We start from the raw sequence: 21,660 nt of genomic DNA, 5'->3' as shown, positions 1-21,660 counted from the left end.
ACAACAGTATAATAAAAACACGTGCATTAAGATGCACAAGGTATCTGCCTTTCTCCTTCACCAAGGAGAAAGTTACACAGGCCAAATTTCTAGGTTTTAACTAGGCTTGACTAGATTTAGTGTAGCCTCAGACTGAAGAGATAGTAAGATTTTTCCCATTCACATAATTAATCTGGATTAAATTAAAGGGACTATCTTTTCCTAGAGATCTTGCTTTTTCTCCCATGAAAGAACTCTGGCTTTACTCAGTATCTGTGGCTCAGAACTCCGTCATGTCATACTGTCCCACACAGGAAGAGCATTAGAGTGCATCTGCCTTCACTTTCTGAAACAGTCACCGGAACGAGAATGACACAGCTGTTAGGCACACAACTGTACTTAGACAGAACTTGTAAATTCTGCTTTCAGCTCCAGAATGTGCATACTGCTTAATTGTTAAAGCATTTGAGATGAGGAGCCAAGTTTCTGGATGCATTATGCTCCCTCACACCCATACTCACTTCCCTACAACCAGAGTACTCCGATGCGTGTGCTGCTCTCCCCACAAGATCCTCACTTACCCTCCAAACTAGAATTCAGTCAGCAATTATGAAAAGGACATAACTTGGCCTACAGTTGGAAAATCACAACTAGCCCTCCAGACTGCACCTGTTACTCTTATTGTTATTTTAAGTGGAACTGTTTAAAAATCAATTACAAGCATACCAGAGATTGTTTCAATAGCGTAAGCAGCAGCCAAAAATACACAGCTGTGCAAGAACTGTAACTACTATTCTAAAGCAGAAGGGCCCAGACACGATAAATCACACCTTATTCCAGACAGTCGGATTGCTTCTGACAGTTTTCCTTTGGAGAACACGATGTCCTCAGTAACTCGGCAAACTCACAGTTTGTCCAAGTCAGTCAATAACTGGGGTTTTAACAAAGCGTACCTCTCCATCTCTTCTCCTCCGCCCTTCCTGCCCATTTAAACGGGGGAGGTACGCGCTTTTCCCCTCAGTTATCCCCACGCAGCCCCGGGACCAGCCGGAGGGTCTTTCCTTGCCCCGCACCGCCCTGAGCCCCGTGTGCTCGGGTGACTGGGAGCCCTCCCAGCCTGCCGCATCCTTGCCCCAGCGCTCTCTCCCTCTAGCGCGGGGACGGACGGAGGAGAGCGGCCGGGGCCGGGGGAAGGTTCCGCGGGAGCGCTGGGCTCGGCGGACGGCCGGGCTCTCCGGCAACGGCAGCGCCGGGACCGGTCCCCCCCAGTGCCAGGAAGGCGCGAGGGCGGCGCCCCCGCCTGTCCGAGCGAGGCGCGAGGGAGGCGCGAGAGAGGCGCCCCCGCCTGTCCGAGGGAGGCGCGAGGGAGGCGCGAGGGAGGCGCGAGGGAGGCGCGAGGGAGGCGCGAGGGAGGCGCCCCCGCCTGTCCGAGGGAGGCGCGAGGGAGGCGCGAGGGAGGCGCGAGGGAGGCGCCCTCGCCTGTCCGAGCGAGGCGCGAGGGAGGCGCGAGGGAGGCGCGAGGGAGGCGCGAGGGAGGCGCGAGGGAGGCGCGGCGGCCGGAAAGGGTCGGCACAGCGCCGCAAGGCCGCGCGAGCAGCCCGCCCTCACGACGTCACGGCCGAGGAGCCAACCAGGGCCGGCGCGAAGTCGCCTCTGCCCCCTGCCGGTGGCGAGCGGAACTGACCGACGAGCGCGGGCACCATAGAGTCGCCGGGGAGGGCGGGGCAAGAGCGGCCGCGCTCGCCGGGGCGGGGGTGAAAGGTCAGAGGTTCCGCCGGAGGAAATATGGTGGCGCCGGCGGCGGCGCTCCGCGTGGTGCGATGCGGCGGCAGCAGCCTCCACGGGGCCCGGGCCGTCTTCTCCGCCGATTCCAAGCGAGTGGGGCTGGGGACTGGGCCTTTCAGCCGGGGAGGGGAAGATCCTGAGCTCAGCAGCGACGGGGCCACCGGCTGGTGTCACCGCGGCCTGCGGCTCCCCGGGGCGGGAAGGGGGGTGGTGGTGCTGGGGTGGCGGGGTGACGGCTGTCCTTCTCCCCGACAGGTACCTGCTCTGCGCCTCCGGCGACTTCGTCAAGGTGTACAGCGTGGCCACCGAGGAGACGCTGCGGCTGATGGGCGGCCACGGCGACCGGGTGACCGCCATCCAGCTCAACCCCCACAACCACATGCAGGTTTGGGGCGGGGGGGGGGAGGAGGTTTGGCTAGGGGGGTGTTGGGGGTCCGCTGTGGATGACACTGGTTGAGTGGAACGGCAGCAAAACTGAAGAGGAAGTTTTGCTGATACTTTTTATTATTATTATTAAAGGTGGAAAATAAGCATGTGTGGAAATCAGCAGCGTTTACTGTGGTTAGTGTTTGCCCCTCTCTGCCGATACGGAGTGACTCTCAGTTTGCTTGGGTTTTTTCTGGTGTTGATACATAAACCAGAATGATCTGCCAAGGTGGACTGCATCTGCGTGTTCTCTATGCAAAGTTAATAGATGTTCACATAATGGATATCTGTGCTTACTCTGTTAGGCTCAAGTGATTGAACACAAATGCCTGTTGTTTCTTTCACACCTCATGAAAATGTACATTTCAAAACAATAATAGTGTTGTATTTCCACTGCACTTTGTTTGAAGGCAGCACAGAGCTGGTCCATGTCCTGTACTTATGATGATGCAGCCATTGAGAATCACAGTCCTTCAACTTTTAAGCTGTAATTTTATGTAAAAGCTGGCTTTGATATAGTGTTTATGTATTTTTTCTTTTCCTCAGCTATATTCTTCATCTCTTGATGGCAGCATTAAGCTGTGGGACTTCATGGATGGGATTCCCATTAAAGTACGTTGAGTTATTTCTGTTGAGCATATGTTGAAATTATTCTTGGTCTATTGATAGTAGAATAAGTATTTCTGCAGCTATTACTACACATGGCCACAAATCAGTCTGAGATGTGTTGTGCCGTTAACACAGCCTGACAGCCGTCCATTTACGGCAGTAATAGAATGCGGCAATTGATGTGAAATTCATGGTGATGCAGTATGATTTTGGGAACAAGATGGGACATGTACTGACATACTGAGTTTGCTACTTGCTGCAGTTCAGAGTCCGGTGTCGCTCACAGGGAGTGTGCTGCAGTTTGTGATCTGCCAATAGGAGTTGATATGATTGCTTGAAAACCTGGGCTGCTAACTGTTTCCTGCTAGAGGCACTTTCCTGTAGGTGGGCATTCTGCTTTGTATTAGGGGTAAGGTACCTTCAGGATTTTCAGTAAATCTGATGTCTCATACTTCATTAGTACTGTTTTAACATTTGTATTAATCCTTCATAGAGTGAAGGTCTTTTTATTTGTCTTAGAACTGAGAATTTTAATTACTACATCAGGATTTCTTTAAAGCATATGTGTTTTTCTAGGTGCCAAAACTTAGCATTATTCACTGTTCAAAACCATACGCACAAGTGTAATAATTGCTGACCTCCTTCTCTGTTTTTCTTCAGACTTTCACTGTAGGATCCAAACTTCTGGCACTGTACGCACTTCCTAGTTTGGAGGACTCTGTGTTTGTTGTAATTCCAAAGAGTGGTGAAAGAGGTACGGTATGATTTTTGTCATCCTTGTCGTCTTAGGCTGTCTCTAAGCCACTGTCCTGTCAGTGAATGGTGTGCTGCAAGAACGTGCTTTAATAATAGCACTTTTGAAAATATTTCTTAAATTCTTTGACAGATGTCTGCAGTCCTGCCTTCTGTACCGTTTTCTGTTGTCATTCTATGACATGTTTTTTTTAATATTTGTATAGACGAGTGCGTGTCCTCACTTTTGAAGCATATACCATATGTATCTGATGTTGCAGACGCAATAAATCTTTAAGCAGTGCTTCCCATGGTATAGGGCATGCTGCAGTACTTGAGACTACTCTTCCACCTTAGGCTGTATTAACATAAATAGCTTGTCCTATGTAACAGCATGCCTAGATATTTTTTTCGTAGCATTTTGTCTGAAGTAAATATAAATACAACTTCACCTTACTCTTACAATATTGCTACAAATGTCGCTTCGGAGCAAGAGCAAATATTACGCAGCTTTGTTTGGTTTCTGATTACAGTTGTACTGGTATCCACTGTGTAGTCCTCAATCTTTAATGCTATTGTATGAATTAAAATATCTGAAACAGTTATTTTTTTATAAGGTATTACAAACCTTTTAAAATTTATTGAAAAAAGCTGGAAGCTACTAATATGTTAGTTTTAAGGTAGAAGGGGTGTAAATCTCCTTTGTAAGGGGCGTACATAAACTTGTTCATAAAAACCTTTTGATAACAGATTTTTCTTTGGTCAGATACATTCCAGCTGGTCTCGGTTAAGCTGACAAAAGCAGCAGCCCAAGATTTGGAAGCCAAGGAATTGTCAGTGGTTTTGGATGGTGTGGATGCGTCACCGAAGCGTATTGCATTTGGAAGAGAAGTATATTCACCTTTTAGGGTTTTCTCTTCTGTTGGGTGTTGGTTGCCTGGGTTTTGGTTTTTTTTCCTCTCAAATGAACTATATGCTGTTTATGCTTTTACAGTAGCACAGCAGCACTGAAAAAAATGAAGTTAATGATTCTGTGTATTTGTAAAACCTATGCTTTCTTTTATTTAAAAAAAACCCCACTTCTAATAGGAAAAATATTTACTTAACATCAGCTTATATGTTATCTCCAATTTTAAGTACTTTGTAGTGGAACTTTTTCCTTAATTCCTGTGTAAGAACATAATCTGTATGTCCTAAGTTGTTGTTTTACTGTAACAGGGTGAATACGTGGCATCAGTGAAGGAGGCTAATCTCCAAGTTTATTTTTTTAAACGGAAACAGCTGAACAGGTAAGAATGAAAATGTCAGGCATTGATTCAGTCCGATAGATCATAAATGTCTGTTAACTGGTGATGTGTGCACATGTTACTTTGTATTTGTCAGCAACCATTTGGTTTTATGCTGGAGTCAGTATTCCCATAGAGCTTCCCATAGAGGCAGACGGTGAGCTGCTGCAGTGGCATTGGTAGCTTAGCTTTTCAGCTCAGTCACATGTATTTTTTTTCAGGTAAATGCTGATGCTGGACTGAAACAAATGACATAGTTTGGTCAGGGCCAAAACAAGGGCAGGGGGAGGATGTGGAGGTGGAAGGAGAGATGGAGGGAAAGAACGAAAAATCCTTCAGCTTGATTGAAGGCAAAGAACTAATGAAATAGAGAAATACAAGTTTGTCACTATTTTTTGGAGACAGCATGTAACTATAACAACTTGGAGATGTTTAATTTTGCTAGTCAGAATTATTTTTATGTACATTAGATGATACTTTTGAAGCTGTGTTTAAAAAACAAACCCAAAACCTCATATAATTAAAGGTACTTTCTTAACTCTTGAAGGTTTTCTGTAAGTGCAATAAAGACAAAAAGTGGAAACAACCACTTCACTTGCATAGCGTGCCATCCTACGGAGGATTGTATTGCAACTGGCCATGCTGATGGAAAGATTCGCCTCTGGTATGCACATTTTGATTCAGCTGTGTACCCCATGAACTGATGTAATCGTAGGATTTAAGTGAAACCTAAGCAAACCAGTCTAATTTGTCCTTGACGCTGCCACTTTGAGAAGTCTTAATGAGCAAAGAATGGCAAGTCCTTTGAAGCTGCAGCACTGACATTGACTTCAGCATACAGCTTCTGGTTAATGTCAAATGGGAAAATATTCCTGTGAAGCTATGCTCCATGAATCTAAACTGTATTTGAAAAAGGTAATGCAAGAGAAGCTGAAAAGACTCCTTATGGGCAAGTAGAGTCCCAGGGAGAACATGCTGGTGGAATTGTGTGGTTACGAAAAATATGCTTGCTGAGTTACTCAGTATGACTAGGATGTGTGGTGTGCACCAGGAAGGTGCTAAAAACCTGCTAGCATGGTTCCTTCCCTCTCTTTGCATCACTTGAGCATACAAGAAACTCTAGTCTAGAAGTTAGAGGAGAGGATGGTATACTTGATGCAGTTCAGTATTTCCTTTCATTTGCTGTGTTGTTGATGATGTCCTTAAAGAACTGTTCTATTTCTCCCCACATAGGAGGAATTTCTACCACAAGAAAGAGTACACATTTTCCACACTGCACTGGCATCATGATACCGTCATGGATGTAGCTTTTTCTATGGAAGGTGAGTTAAAAACAAACAAACAAACCAACAAAACAACCCCAACAAACAAAGAAAATAACTTTCTCAAAGTCAAGAGTTGCAGCAGGGAGGGAAAAATCAATAGAAGTTTGAGATTGTCTGCTTACTAACAAATTAATTTCTAGAATTTTAGATATGTCCAGGAAGGATCAAAATAAAAACGGAAGCAGTTGTTATTTTTTGATATATTTTCACTGGCATTCATGATGTCAAATATCTACCTTCAGTGACAGAATGTAAATTCAAACCCCTTCTCTTACCTCTTTTCCCCCACCTCCACTCTCCCTCCCCCCACGTCTTTCATCAGTAATACTCATGATTTCTTGCCAGAGTCTTTATTTGCATCCAAACAAAACAAGCCAGTCTTGTCAGAGCTCGCACCCAGTGGCAAAAACACAGTTAACTTTTATCTGAATTGTGGGATCTGAACTGTTCTTCTTAGGATATTTCTTACTGCAAAGAAGTAAGAAATCTTCTGATAGGAGAACAATTCAGCTGCATTCGAACGCAAATACTCCGCTGATTCAGAAAGTAATGGGATGTACTGCTCCCAAAGCATTGTTTAAACTTTACTGCAGGCTCAATTCTTGTTATTTAATCCAGGTTTCTGTAGTAATTTAACATGGGATAATGAGAAGTAAAGCTGTGTGTGTTGCCCAGGCTAGATATGAGGAATAATTGCTTTGTATGTGACAGTTTAAGAAAGGGTTTTGAGAAACCTATGTGTGTCTGTCATTGGAAACACTGACATGCTGATGATATTTTTTTCTTTTTAAGCAAAACCTATAACTCCGTTTTTATTTCTGGAAAAGGAACCAGCTTGCTGAGTGGCGGAGTTGAATCTGTTCTAGTTCTGTGGCACAATGAATCGGACCGTCAGAAGGATTTCCTTCCTCGTCTGGGATCTGCTATTGAGTACATCTCCATGTCACCTGATGGCGCGCTCTGTTGCACCCTGCATTCAGACAACAGTAAGCCAAAACATACTTTAAGTATCACTTCATGCAAAATGGAATGCAACTCTGTATGAGCTTTATTTTGTTAATTTCAGAGGAATTAACTAGATACTGTATAAAAGTTCAGTATTGATTGGAAAGAACAGATGCTTGAAGTGATGTTTTGCTCTTTCATCAGTTCTGTGAATTTGCCTGGTCACTGCTGTAACTTGACTTTCCACCGTAATACAGGGGTGTCATAAATTGAGAAAATACACGTTTATGGGATTAAGTACAGTTGGTTAAGGTCCCTTCCCCACTATGAGATGTGGTTACATTGCAGGTGCCTTTTGCAAGACTCTCTGCTTTTCCTTTCAGGAATTACAATAATCAACAGCAACCTAAGATTTTCCAAAAGCATTCAAGGGCTAATCAAAAGTAAGTGCAATCAAATTTATCTTCCACGTAGAGGGCAGAATGTGTCGCTTCCCATCTTGGGTCATTTGTCATCTTATTTTTGATTCCAGGTGCAGATGTCAAGACTGGTCTAGTGGTTGATCCTCGAACCAAAGCTTTGGTCCTGAATGGAGAGCCTGGCCACTTGCAGTTCTACTGTCTCCAGAGCGACCAACAGCTGTTCAGTGTAAGTTGGATGGTCTTGTACTAAAACTTTTAACTTATTCAATTGAGGAAGTTATGCATCAGAATTTATTTGAAAACTCAATATGGCAAACAGGAAGAAAGCCAGTAGCTATACCCTGGCACTGGATTCCAAGTTGAGATGTTTTCAGCTTTATGCTTGTTAAGCATGGCTGAGTGTTGACAGTTGAATAAATACTTCAAAACAGTGCGCTGTTCCTGTTAAATATCAAAAATTTCTAAGTAAAATCTGTCTAAAGTATCTTCCCATTTTTACTTTTTCCTTCTTTACTACACTTAGCGTTACTGTGGAATGTACATGGCCTAATTATGCTTTCCCAACATTTCTTTCTTTAATGCCGTAGCTCATTCAGTTCTAATCTGTGCTTTCAGAGCATCCTTTCTCCAGGGTTTTATGAATGAAATCTCTGAATGTGCACTTGAATTTTGAAATTTAATTTTGATCTTGTTATTTTGCAGCTGGATATTGTACAACGACAATACATTCATCAGGCAGGTTTAAACCAAGCTGATTTGGTAAAAGTTGCATTTAGTGCACAAGGCAAGTGGTTAGCAACAGTAGAAGAGAGAGAAGAAGTAACTGACCCTGAGTTACAGTTGAAGCTCTGGTTCTATGATGAAGAAACGCAAAGGTAACGATAATAGAGCTGGCCTTCTAGGTGTCAAAATCTATCTTAAGTATCACACAAATATCTGCACAGGCTTAGAATCATAGAATCATAGAATGGTTAGAGTTGGAAGGGACCTTCAAAGGTCATCCAGTTCAACCCCCCTGCAAGGGGCAGAGACATCTCCAACCAGATCAGGTTGCTCAGAGCCCCGTCCAGCCTGGCCTTGAACGTTTCCAGGGATGGGGCATCCACCACCTCTCTGGGCAACCTGTGCCGATGTTCTATAACTCGCATTGTAAAAATTTTTTTCCTAATATCCAATCTAAATCTACCTCCCTCTATTTTAAAACCATTGCCCCTCGTCCTATCACAACAGGCCCTACTGAACAGCCTCTCCCCATCTTTCCTGTAGGCCCCCTTGAGGTACTGGAAGACCGCTATCAGGTCTCCCCAGAGCCTCCTCTTCTGCAGGCTGAACAGCCCCAACTCTCTCAGCCTGTCCTCATAGGAGAGGTGCTTCAGCCCTCTTATCATCTTCGTGGCCTCCTCTGGTCCTTCTCCAACAGGTCCACGTCCTTCTTGTGTTGGGGGCTCCAGAGCTGGACACAACACTCCAGGTGGGGTCTCGCCAGGGCAGAGTAGAGGGGGAGAATCACCTCCCTCGACCTGCTGGCCACGCTTCTCTTGATGCAGCCCAGGATGCGGTTGGCCTTCTGGGCCGCAAGGGCGCATTGCCTGCTCATGTTGAGCTTCTCATCCACCAGCACTCCCAAGTCCTTCTCCTCAGGGCTGCTCTCAATCCATTCTCCGCCCAGCCTGTATTTGTGCATGGGATTGCCACGACCCACGTGCAGGCTTTGTCTTGTAAAGACAGAGTTTTTCCAAATCAACTAATAAAATTCTAGGGAAGACCCTAGGGAGAGTTTACCATGCATACTACATGCATCTGAAACAATGCACAGAGTTGAAGTAAATACAGATTAGAAATAATTGCCCTGAATTTAATTTACTTGTATTAGTCAGACAGGCTGTTTTAACCATGGGATTTAAATTCACATATTTACTTGTTAAATTCACATATCTGTCTTCCTGTATGGAAGTGATTAGGGAAATCCAATCTGTAAACGTGACACCATTTAGCTATGTAACTAGAGAGAAGTTTCTTTGATTCCTCTTCCCCCTGCCCCTTCCAGAATCATCTCAAACTGAAATCTTCCACAAGTTCAAAATGAAATAAAAATGCAAACTTCTGTTTTCTTTTCCTGTAGCTTTAAGCTGAATACTAGAATAAATATGCCCCATGACGACCACATAACAGACATGTGCTTTCGTGACATGGATGAATTGGAAGATGACTCTCTGATACTGGTAACAACTGGCAGAGATTGTGTGTTTAAAGTCTGGGTGATTGTAGAAGACACTGATCCGGAGGGTAAGTCCAGTCAAAACGTGACTTACTTGCTGTCTTGTAACATGCTGTAGAAATTCTGACCCTAACTTCATATTTTCAGAACTAGGCCCTTGAGTCTCATGCATCTATCTGTTTCTTCTGTTGTGTGGAGTATTGTGTTCTCCTGGGCATCCTTTGTGATGGAGTTCTGTCATAGTTTTGCAGTGTTATGGATGATGTGGAGGTTCCGGAAATAGCAAAGACTTTGCCAAGCCTGCTGCAGAAGGGAATGGCAGCCTGTGTTGATTATTTAAAGGGTTGTTTGTGGTAATAATTTTTCCATGCTGGGAAAATTGATTTTTGTCATTCCTATGGGTAGTCTTTTTATTTGAGACTTCTGCTGGAGGGAGCAGGATGCAGAAATATGTTGTTCTGGTTTAGTTGACTTTGTGTAAAATACCACTTTGCCATTCTGCAGCTTCACCACTTCAGAGTTCATTTTTGGAACATCCTTCCTTTCCATTAGATGTCTGAATGTCCTAGAATGGATATTTAGGATCTGCTTCCAAGATACCTAAGTAACCAAATTTCACCTCTCAGAATGCATGCTGATGTTCACTTGTTTCAAACGGAACATCTGAGGGATGTGTATTACTCTGTATGCCTTTGCATGCAAAATAGAAAAGATTTCCTGCTTCTTAATTTCCTTTTACTTAATTGTTATTATGGTGCCAGGCACACTTAAGTGAGCTGGAACTTTCCTGCCACTTGGGTGTCTTATCTTTTCATGTTCCCAAATAGATGTGGTAGTGCTCTTGCTGAACTGCAAGCAGTTCATTACGTGTTTGTGTTTTCCTGGGCAGGTGAGAACATATGCAAAAGTACTTTTCAGCTACTCAGGTTTCCATTTAGCAAACTCACTTTGCCAAATTGACTTTCTCTTTCCAAGCTGTTTGCTCCTCAAGAGTGGCTGCTCATGAGAAAAAAAAAAAAAAGAAAGGTTGGAGTCATTTACAAGGATTTCTGCATATATTTACTTAATAGCAACTCCCACAATGGTATCTGAAAGAGCTGCTTTTTCTTTTTTGATTGTAAGTTATTCTAGGCATAGATTATATCTTAACTGAATGAGCAGGTACTTTGATCTTGAGTACAGTGTGGACTGGGAATGAAACCTAATGGGATCCTGTTTCCTTCAACAAGAGAGTTTTGTACCTGCTGACTAGCCTCATAATGAGGGGGGGGTGTGTTTAAGTGACCACAGGGAGTTCTGTTTCATGTGTAAAAGTACAAATTAGTGCTGACTTCTGTGGTGTATTTGCCATGGGGGATCAGGGTAGGAATGCTCAGGTAGAAAGACTCAACCTGCTGCAGGCTTCTGGGCAGCAAATATTAATAAACGAACTAGTTCATATGTAGAATAGGCTCTGGCATCTCTTTCTTCACAGCAGATCTCTTGCTGTGCCTCTAGATGGTGCCATGCAGTTTAAAGTAGTGAATTGTTTCTGGCTTTTTTTTACAGGCAGTTCTTTTAATGATCAACTCGTAGCCATTACATAAAGGATATCTTAGCATAGGGTGAACTTATTTTCCTTTCTTTCCTCATCCTACTCATATGTTTCAAAAGCATGCTGTATGAATTTGTTTATACTGGGAAATGTATGTTATGTGGTAAGTACATCACTTTGCTTCTGTTTGTTTTATGGTAATTCTCAACAACGGGAAAGCTATCTCAACTGAATGCACTGGCAGGTTAGCCAAGACAAGGAAGCACGCTGATGGGTCACTTTGTGATCCTCAGACTTTATATCAATGAACTATGAGCTTTGTTGGACTCAAATGCAACCTGTGCTCAAATTTTGAGTAAAGATCATGTTCTTGTTACAGTTTTAAAAGAACAATATGTTTCAGAATACTAAGTGTTGAATCTACTTCAATATTTCTTTTTCTTTTATCTAACATCTGCCTATTTGAAAGCAGAGTTAAAGCAGTTGGCAAAGTAAACATGAATATTGTACCATGTCAGTCTCAGAATTCACTGTTCAGATGTAAAACTGAGGACAAATGGAAAACCCATTTGATGTTTCTTGTACTAGAACAGGGCAGATTTTCTGTACCCCTTAAAAATGTAAGCCTCCTGAAACACTGTCTTCTTGCTCTTGAGCATATTTTGCAGCTCTAATACTTGAATTCTTCTTTCTTCATGTGTAGATTGAATTAATTAGCTTGTTTGTTCAATGCAGCGCAGCAAAGTGTGAGCTGGAGCTGTGACTTTGTAGGCAGCTACCACAACTACCAAGCTACTAATTGCTGTTTCTCAGAAGATGGCTCTTTGCTTGCTGTTAGCTTTGAAGAAACTGTCACTGTATGGGATTCAGTTACGTGGGATCTTAAGTGTACGTTTTGCCATCCACCTGGAAAAATAAGGTATGGTTTTCATCTGGCTTTTTATATCTGCCTTGAACTCTTGGAACAGAAAGAATCAGTTCATAGTAGTCCAAGACATTGTATATGTTCATATAAACATTGAATTTAACAGTCTTAAATTCATATGTAGAAAAGGCTCCAAAGTGGCTTTTAGATGGCTGGTAACTTAAGAAGATCAAGCTTTGCAGTTTCATCTTCTTCCTTGCTCATGACTCCTGTACCTCCCATACTCACATAAGTATCACTGGGCACACAGTAGTGTGTTAATAGCCCTTCTCTTTTTCTCCATTACCCTAGGCATGAATCAAAGTACTGAAAAAGTATAAATATAAGAAGTTTGTGCTTTACCCATGTACACGTATATGCAAGTAGAAGTTAAATCAATAAACCATAAAGCCACATTGACCTTATTATCTGCACTATAAAATATATATCCTGATCCTTGCTAGCCTCTGAAAAATCTGTGTTTGCCTGGCAGACTATCCCAGCATGCTTCATTGTGTGCTGTCGTGATAAAAGGCATCCCAAAGCTCTAGATACCATGCTGTTGTGTAAGGATAATGAGCAATGGCATAGGTTGATGGTAGAGATAAAAGATTGAGACTCAGAAGAATAGGACAGCCTTAATACAGAGCTTCCTGGACTGTACAAATACGCAGCAGTTTCTGATCCAGGTAAAGTATCATTTTTCTAATCTTAGAAAAATAGGGCAGTAGGTGACCTCACTGTTTCATTTACTTCATCTCTGTGCCAGATCTCTGTATCCAAACAATTTCCGAAGCAGGAAGATGCCACAAACCTACTGTAGCATTCTCTTTCAGTGCTAAGGTTTTTCTAACTACTGCTCAAACTTGCTTCTCAAAGTCATTACTTTGAGAGCAGTAATGTTGGAGGTACTTCATATACCCCTTCCAGGAAACACCTAGAATGGACAGCAAAACATTGCGTGGTAACCATGTTTTAAAGACTCTGACATAAAAAGTAATGGAAAGATACAGAGATTGGTTGCTTCCATGTTCTGTGTGTATGTTTCTAAGCTTTTTTGTTTTAATTAGAGAATCAGGGGGGTTTTGTGCTCGAAGATGAGAAGTTGAGAAACATGATTCTAAAACTGGTCTGCAGGAAAATCGTGGGAGGCGTGTCAGCCACATCTTTACTGTATCTATGGAAAATATTTCTCTTGACAGCTTGGCACAGTGGCAAGCTTTTCCTGGGCAGCTGCTCCTTTTGTAGCCCTTACTATATGCTATATTAAAAGGAAATAAATTACTCTAGGACTATATTAAATTACTGTTTTAATTGCATAACTTCAGAGGGCTATGTTTTAATATAGAAATTCCATCCCTTATTAGCTTTTTTGAAAACAGTGTATAGTACTAGAAATCAAAAGACTGTTCTATGATTCTCAAAGAAGAGAATGACAAATTAAAATAAGCAAAAGCAAATCACACACTTTCTTCAACTAGAGCAGCTTATGACCCTTTTTTTTTTTTTTTTTTACTACTCCTCTCTTTCTAGCACTTAAAGCAATAGTAGGAATTCTTTAAATACAGATTTATTTTCCAGTCTCAATGTGAACACTTACAAGTACTTATGGGTTTGTAACTTATTTAAGACTTTATAGATTTATGCATACTTTTAAATCTCCCCGGCCTATCTGGCTGTTGTGTGTGAAATTTCATGCCACTACAGACGAAAGCAAAAACCAAACTTTTCCCAATTTAAATATCAGAACTAAATCTTAACTGAATGTTTTTGTGACTTGTGAATCATTACTACATACAGAAACAAAGATGAAATCTGAAGGTCACTAACTTGTTTTGACTTTACTTCTGTAGGAACATCTGCTTTGGGAGACTAACATGTTCCAAGTACCTTATTGGTGCCACTGACTGTGGCTTTCTGTGTTGCTGGAACCTGCTCAGTTGTGCATGTAAGATCAGCTTAAATGTATACTAGAGTGGTAATATTTAACACTTAAATTTGCTATGAAACATCAAAATAATTCTAGTTTGATTCCAGATTGATCCACTACAAAATGTCCTGTGGAAATGTAATTATTTTCATACTTCAGTCAAGATAATATCCTGTCCAGCGTGCATGTGCATAGTAAATTCTCAGTTAGATGATCGATAACACAAGAACAACTAGTATTTCCTACATTTGTAGAAGCTGTTTCTAGCATTTGTGTATTTTTATTCATCTGGGAATAAGTGAAGTTGCATGCTTCTTCCAGAGGTTAAGGCTCTGTGTGTTGCTCCCATTTGACCTTTTGCTTGGCAAAGTAGTGAGGTAAAACTGAATGCCACGTTTTCATGTCTGGCTGTGCTGTGTTTGCTTTTCAGTGGAATGGAGTGCCCACCTCAACATCTTAGTTCTGCAACCTGATCCCCTTTCAGAACATATTGCTGCTGTCTCATGGCTCTCCAAAGAGTCCAGCTGTAAGTACAAAGGCTTCTTTGACAAGTAATAGTCAGTGGAATTTAAAATTGTGAAAGCATAATTTCTAGAAAAGGTTTTCTTAGAATTCAGCCCCATGAAAGCCATAAGACAGACCTGAGACTGTGTTTGCACCTGTGGAAAACAGAGCCATGTCTGACAGCAGCAGTCAAGTAAAGCATGTTGGCTCCTCATCTTTTCTTCCAACAGCTTGCGCTACAGGATATAGCACAGGATTAACCGTGTTCTCTGGGTCAGGGTCTTGAATGTTCTTGACCCTCTCCTGTAAACACAGAACTGTGGTTGAACTGTACAGCTACATTTTAGAGCTTTGACTACAAATTATGATTACCCTTCCTATAGCTACTGTTGTACAGAAAAGTTAATTTCAGAGTATGTTGTCTGCACTGGTGAAAGGTACCTTCTACTATGCAGTACCTGTCCGGCCCTTACTGGCTATGATACAGAGGGCTCTGACAGATACCCAGGAACGTGAGAATTTCATGATTGAAAGAGAAGACATTCTTGGTTTTGCAGTGTTTGTCTTTAAACCAAATGAGCCACGGCCAATCTATATCCAGAGAAACCTTTGCAAAGAAAAGATCCATCTTGCTGCCTTTGTTCCAAGAGATGAACCTGAAACGATTGCCTCGGAAAAATACCTTTGGCTAAGAAGATCCCAACTATTTTTTCTTACGGATACACAAGTAAGAAATAGTAATTGGCAGGTGGTTTCCTGGGGAAAAAGCATTTTCCTGAATGTGAACTGATAGAAATTCCGAGTTCTGCTGTTGAGTGTGAGAGATTTTTTTGGTGACTTCAAGGCAGCATAAGCCGTGCTTTGTTCTTTGTGAAAAGCTTTGAACTGACAAAACAGCTTGTTCAAAATTCACTATTTACTGGTTTTCTACTGCTAATAGTTTCTGCTGCCTCATTCATAGAAGAAACTAGATAAACAGCATAGGCAATGTTTCCAAATTAACAACCACGTAAGAAGCTGTATTATTGCTGATTATCCAAATGTTTCATATGATACTGAATTTGCCCTGTAATTTGTAGGTGGGTGGTTTTTTGTTTGTTTTCCCAAAAAGTCTATATAGACTCTCTAGATCCAGTCCTGCTTCCTTTTAGTTTCTTTATAAAATAAAGAGGAAGAGGTGTGTTTGCCTTTTCCACTCAACTGACAAAAGCTCTTGGGCCAGTTGGAAGCTGCTGTAGGCAAGGTATGGAAATACGGAAAGCAGTTTCACATTGTATAACTCTGCTACATCATTCTGTATTTTAGGAGCTAATGACGCTTAGCACAAAGTCTCTAGAAGAAAGGCTTACACCATCAAGCAAACAGGTACCTCTTATTGAAGTTCTGACAGAGATGTACAGAGCTGTTCAAAATTCTGTTGGTGTTTAGTTTGTCAGATTCAAATTCCCTTCTGTCATGAAAATCCATACCAGATCCTTAGAGTGTGTCATAGGCCCTTAGCTGAAGGGGCAGAATCTGCGTTAGCTTATTTTTTAACAGAATTGCTGTTTGTAAAAATCTTTTAAAAAAGTATTATTAAGCTACTCCTTCATTTTCCCTGAGGAAAAAAAAATGATATTTTTCTAAAAGGATTCAGGTTACACAAATGAAGCAAAAACACTTGCTGTTTGAATAAGGTCTTTTCTTATCTTGGTTTCTTTAACCACTTGGAACCTTGAGTGTGGCCTGAACTGTGCTTTCTGGTGAGGATGAACAACTGTCTGTCAATTGTGACATATCAGTGAGGAGGCATTTCAGAATTACATTCCAGTATTACTTCTGTGGAGATGTAGTCTGGGAAATTTGATCTTTTAAATTCGTATTGCAGTATTTCATACCCACTGAACAGAATAAAACAGTAGCACTTGATTGATTTGCTTGGCTAGATACGATAGATCAAAGTAGAAGTTAATATCTTTCTAATAGAAAATCCAATGGGAATGTAGTTATAAGCAATCTGTTTCTTTGGAGGGCAAGGGAAGAATTCGGAACTCAGATAAAGGTATATTGATCTAGGAAAATGCCAGAAGGGAAGTTGCCATGTTTTGCTTCTAGTTACGTAATTAAATCACTCAGCAGATGATGCTGGGGTATTAATGATCTTTTAGGCATAAGTGGAGCCTGAAAGCCGTACTTAGTTTTTGTGGCACACACACCAGCTTCCATATTTGGAAGTTAATTGGTACATCAACCAACTAAAATCTGATGTCCTTGAATACAGGTCCAGATCCTGGAGAGTTTTATTACCTCTGTGCAGGACTCTCTCAGGATGCCTGACAGAGACTGAGAACAAAGAGCCACAGATGAGTTAAATTTGAGCATAGAGTTTTGTCACCTAGGTCGATTCTGAATTTTGGTAACTCAAAATGAGGCAGAACTTAGATTTGTGACACTAAAATTCTGTTTAAAACTTTTTCACCTTTTTCAAGCTGGCAGTAGAAGAAAGTCTTCCTGTGACCCCATTCAGCTTGCTATTGGGGAAGCACAGACGTCAGCAATCACAAGAGGATACAGACCATGGAAAACTGGTTGTTCATAGTAAGCATGAGCAAGATTCACCTGCTGTCAAAGAGGTAGGAGTAATTACAGTAAGTGTACAAACAGCATCATGACCAACAAAAGCTTTCATAAAGCTTCTGTTTTATCTTTTCAGCTTTTGCACACTCCAGCACATGTTTTGCCATCTGCTTCCTTCCTCTGTCCTATATTTATTAATTCATTGCTCATCTCCAAAGAGAACAAAAGGTAAGAGAAATTGAAGAACTCTCAAGTTATTTTAAATTATGTACATCTTTGCCTAAAGTGTAAAAGCAGTTTTCCAATATATCTTGTCACTTACACCGAAGCAAATTAAATGCTTCCTTTTTCTTTTGTGCAAACTTCAAAGTGTTACATGAAACTTTTACCAAGCTAGAGGTGAAAATGTGTCACTGGTATCAGCTGCGATTCTGAATTTGCAGAGATCAGTGAGAGGATGGTACGCAGTGCCAGGGTTTACCCAGAAAAATTCCCAGTTTGAGTAGTTTGTGCATGTGTATGTGCATTGCATTCTGTCGTAACAGCAGTATAACCAGTTCTGCTATGTTGTGTTGGCCAGTATTGCTAGCTTTCTTACTGGATGACACAAGTAAAAGTCTTTTTGCCACATCAACATAACACTGGCAAAAATCTAACACAAGGAACATATAAGAAACTTGCATGTAGTTTCAGTACTGAAGAATTTGGGAGTTCAGTGGCCTGTGTAAATATTTGCATATGTAGAGCTTGTACTTTGACACTGGTAATTAGTGTGACTGCAGATTTAAAGTTACATATAAGGCCTGTAGGACTGGGCTCTTGAAGAATGACAAGAATATATCAATTATAGATTAATTTTCTCATTAATGTTAAATCATTTTATTTTCATTGGCAGTATAATATTAATGTATTGTACATGTTTCAACATTTACATTCTGTGAGTGATAAATAATTTGTGTTTGAACAGATGGTTTTTAGGAGACCGCTACTGTTCTGCCATGCAGGTCATTTTTTATGAGATGCAAAATATTTCTGCAACAGACATTTGAGTTAATACTATGAATTACCACATTGTAAATGGTAACAGTTCTGTGTAATTCTTCGGAATTATGCTTTCTCCTTCAGCACAAGATTAACTCTTGAAGTCAGAAGGCAGCAGCCACTTTAAACACCTCCTTGTGTTTAAAAAAAACCCCAGACAAACAAACCTTTTTTTCTTTTCTAGTAACACTGAAGGTATTGTAGCAATTCTTAAGACTAAGTGACCTTTTTCAGATTTGAAAGAGAATAACCTTATTGAATATTCTCATCTACCAGTTTGTCAGATGTTTCTAGTCCTGTAGGAGTGTGAGATTGTAACTTTTCACATAATGCTGATCTGCCTCATAATCTCTGTCATGTATTATATTTGGAGAAAGAAAAACACTTTGTCTGTTAAGTTTGCTTAAAACAGAGGACAGCTATTTGAAAAATGGCTAGCAATTGAGATGGCAAGAGAGGTATAGTAGTTTGTAAATAGCCTGATATGAAAATAAGTAAAATCTAATGTTTACTTAGTTATTTGCATGATAACCTACTTGTGATGTGATACTATAGCATGTGAAAGTACCCATTCATTTCATTAATTGAGTTGTTTCCAATCATCTTCCTCTCACAGTGCTGAAGAAGCTGCTGATGAAGTAGAAATGGAAAGTGAAAAATCAGAGGACGATTCAGATGAGGAAGGAGATGTTACTGAAATGGAACAAGAAGATACAAGTCCTATGGAACTGTTAGGAGCGACAACATGTAAATTGTCTAAATCCCAGGAAAAAGAGCTACGAAAAATAAGAAAAATGGACTATAGTTGGATATCAGCTTTCTAAACAGACATCTAGTGGTTTTTATACTGTAAGGTGAAGCTTTGGGGATTAAATATTCTTAAAAAAAAAATCTTTGAAGTCCTTTGGCCATAAATTTTTAGCAGCCTCTATTTCCGTAAGAAAGGAGAACTGGGAGGAGGGATTAAAGTTTTGAAAAGCTGGTTCTGTTCCTAGTTTATTACTCATTCTCTGTGACCTTAGAAAATGTTTAACCTGTGGATTTTTTCCCCTTACAAATGTAGTTAAAAGGCTAATAGCAAAATTGAGTTCATTATCTGACTTGTGATAACTTAGCAAAGTGACAGCTAAGCTGCTGAAAATCTCCCCCCACTGAGGCTGGGCTACTGATGCCAAAACAACAGCAGCAAACAGCTTCAGTTAATAAGAGCGCTTAATTCAAGATCTGGTAGAGGAAATCAGGGTAGTTCTTAGTAGTGCTGGATACAGGTAAGTAGCAAGTCTCCTCCTTAGAAGTTCCTCTCTAGCCCTTCAGGCAGATGACGAATTATTTAATAGGCATGATTCTAGAGTATAGTGCTGGTGTTCACAGTACTGGAGATTCTTCGGCATAGCGTACTTACACGTATCAGAGCATAATGGAACTTTTCCAGATACCAAGAAAACTGCACCGTGTAGAAGGAGATGCATCTGACAGCCGCCTTAGTAGGCCTCTCGTGCATCAGCTGTAGTTCCTGTACAATATCAGAGTGTAGAGTTAGTTTGAAGTAGTAAGTTTGAAGGCCTGAAAGTCAATAGTCTACTGTGGTGCTCCTGTATAAAGGCAAGCTGATAGAAATTGCACAGGTCATTAAAAGCTCTGAGGGAACAGTATTTTGCAAAAAAATACTCAGACTAAAAATATTGGAAACAGGAATGAAACTTCAACTCCTGTCAGTGAAAACCATGCTCTCCCTACATCATTTCTGCCTTGAAAACAAAGTGGAGGACCCTTTCCTCTCTCTCCTTTTCTGACACCATATATTAGAAGGCAACTAGAGGCAACACTTGCGGTTTTTTTGGGTTTGTTTGTTTAATTTGTGGGTTTGGGGTTGTTTTCTTTGCTTGGTTTTTTGGTGGTAGTTTTTGGGGGTTTTATTTAGTGGGGTTTTTTTTATTTCTTGTGGAGGGCAGGCACAATCTATCACTTCCAAACATTGAAATTCATCCTTAGGCATCAAGGAAAGCAAATCAGAATGATTTTGCTGGAAGGTTTACTTCCCACATTTAAACATGAAAGCAAAAGGTTGGTTTGTAGTAAGCAGTGCTGACCCTTGACATACTGGCAAGTCAACCATCGTTCACCTCTGTATAGAGTAGTTCACAGACTGGAAGGCGGGGTTGAATGTTGTGGCATTACCTAGAATGTGGCACAGCGATGACTTCACCTCTAAGTCTAGCCGTGAGGTCCTCGGTGTGTTGGGGCTGCAGGGGTGAGGGTGCAGAGTGAGTACTCAGCTCTGAACTCAGTGTTATTAAGAGAACAAATAAACTTTAAAAGCCACTTTTTAACATGCCAGTAACCAAGTATTGCTACAATGCATTTCTGCACAGCCCATCATAGGGTGGGAGGGCAGAGCTACACCTGCAGCCACCCATCCTGCTCACAAGGAGACGGACCTCAGGTGCCCAGAGATCTGAGTGCTAGAGAAATGGAAAAGCTGACTTTCAGCCAGGCGGGCTCCTTCCCCTGAAAGGACACAGGTTCTGTAAGAGTCCAAAAAAAAGCTGGTGTCTTGTGGTCCACCCAGCTCCTGCACTGCCAGGTCAGGAACAATGACATGATCCCTCACTGTTAACTATGGCAAACAGATACGGCTGTTCCCTGAACCTTGGCAACCTTGCTTGCCGATATCGATTGGCCGAGCTTGTCCTCGTGACAGCCGAGGACAGTGCCAGTAGCAAGGCCCTGTGATCTTCCTGTATAATTGTCACAGGCAAGAAGCTTGCAGAAATAAAAAACATTATACATGCTGAAACTTTCTACATGCAGTAAGTGAAATAACACCTACCAACCAAAAACGCACACCTGAGTAGGGACAGGGTGTTCATTTCAAAGCCGATGGAGACAAAGGCCATGTACTTTAGAATACAGCAGTTGTCTGTGAACAGCCACTGCACTGAACAGAACTCTTAAAAATAAGTCTACAAACAGGTCCGAGTGCTGGCTGAATCTAAGTCAAAAATTAGTTTCAAACTCATTGTTATAGAAAAGTGGAAAAATTAGTGCACTTTTTTGTTTTGTTCCATAAGTTTACAATTATATGGATGTCAAAACCTCACCGGAGAATATAAACACACTTCAACAGACATTGCTTTGCAGAAAGAGCCTTACCTGGAGTTTGTTTCGTGCAACTTGGAGTGAACTTTCCAACGGCAGCACACTGCACGCTCTCTGGACTTCCTTCTGATCAGACATTAATGTGAAAAATACACGATTAATTGTTACAGTTACTGTAGCTCTTCAGCCTTTGTTACTTTTGGGTGTGAGGGGCAACATTTTTTTCATAAATTACTTACATAAGACTAATAAAACTATGAATTTTAAAGAAAGTTTTTCATATTTTAGGCATTTTGGTTTGTTGTTTATAGGCCTTGGTTGACAGAAAAACAATATATTTTTAAAACCGGTAAAGGTTTTTCAAC

At 41.2% G+C, this 21,660-nt stretch overlaps 1 protein-coding gene and 1 long non-coding RNA gene across 2 annotated transcripts; one reads left to right on the top strand and one right to left on the bottom strand.

Moving 5' to 3' along the window:
* Positions 1-1,739: 1,739 nt before the first annotated feature.
* On the top strand, positions 1,740-19,178 carry WDR75 (WD repeat domain 75). Its single transcript, XM_086751505.1, has 21 exons — positions 1,740-1,853; positions 2,020-2,149; positions 2,737-2,802; positions 3,460-3,553; positions 4,298-4,422; positions 4,750-4,820; positions 5,365-5,481; positions 6,051-6,139; positions 6,970-7,128; positions 7,471-7,530; positions 7,620-7,735; positions 8,212-8,384; positions 9,632-9,795; positions 11,997-12,180; positions 14,019-14,113; positions 14,526-14,621; positions 15,157-15,326; positions 15,905-15,964; positions 17,068-17,211; positions 17,292-17,383; positions 18,813-19,178. The coding sequence occupies exons 1-21, from the start codon at positions 1,765-1,767 to the stop codon at positions 19,018-19,020; spliced, it is 2,502 nt and encodes an 833-aa protein (XP_086607631.1). The 5' UTR covers positions 1,740-1,764; the 3' UTR covers positions 19,021-19,178.
* LOC147600249 (uncharacterized) lies at positions 6,477-21,409 on the bottom strand. The gene is made up of 5 exons (XR_015258985.1): positions 21,350-21,409; positions 20,375-20,439; positions 19,599-19,709; positions 18,733-18,889; positions 6,477-7,112 (listed from the first exon to the last, which is right to left on the bottom strand). It is a non-coding gene; the product is annotated as an uncharacterized LOC147600249 (long non-coding RNA).
* Between the last annotated feature and the right edge of the window lie 251 nt (positions 21,410-21,660).

This window comes from Chlamydotis macqueenii, chromosome 6 (assembly GCF_036417535.1).
Source record: "Chlamydotis macqueenii isolate bChlMac1 chromosome 6, bChlMac1.mat, whole genome shotgun sequence".
Classification (NCBI taxonomy): domain Eukaryota; kingdom Metazoa; phylum Chordata; class Aves; order Otidiformes; family Otididae; genus Chlamydotis; species Chlamydotis macqueenii.
Note: the sequence above shows the minus strand (reverse complement) of the source record. Positions and strands in the feature narration are given on the sequence as shown.

Excerpts from the sequence above, each read along its gene's own strand:
- WDR75 (XM_086751505.1), top strand. The coding sequence starts at position 1,765 with ATGGTGGCGCCGGCGGCGGCGCTCCGCGTGGTGCGATGCGGCGGCAGC. Across the intron at positions 1,854-2,019 it reads GTCTTCTCCGCCGATTCCAA|GTACCTGCTCTGCGCCTCCG; the intron begins GCGAGTGGGGCT and ends TCTCCCCGACAG. Across the intron at positions 5,482-6,050 it reads GATGGAAAGATTCGCCTCTG|GAGGAATTTCTACCACAAGA; the intron begins GTATGCACATTT and ends CTCCCCACATAG.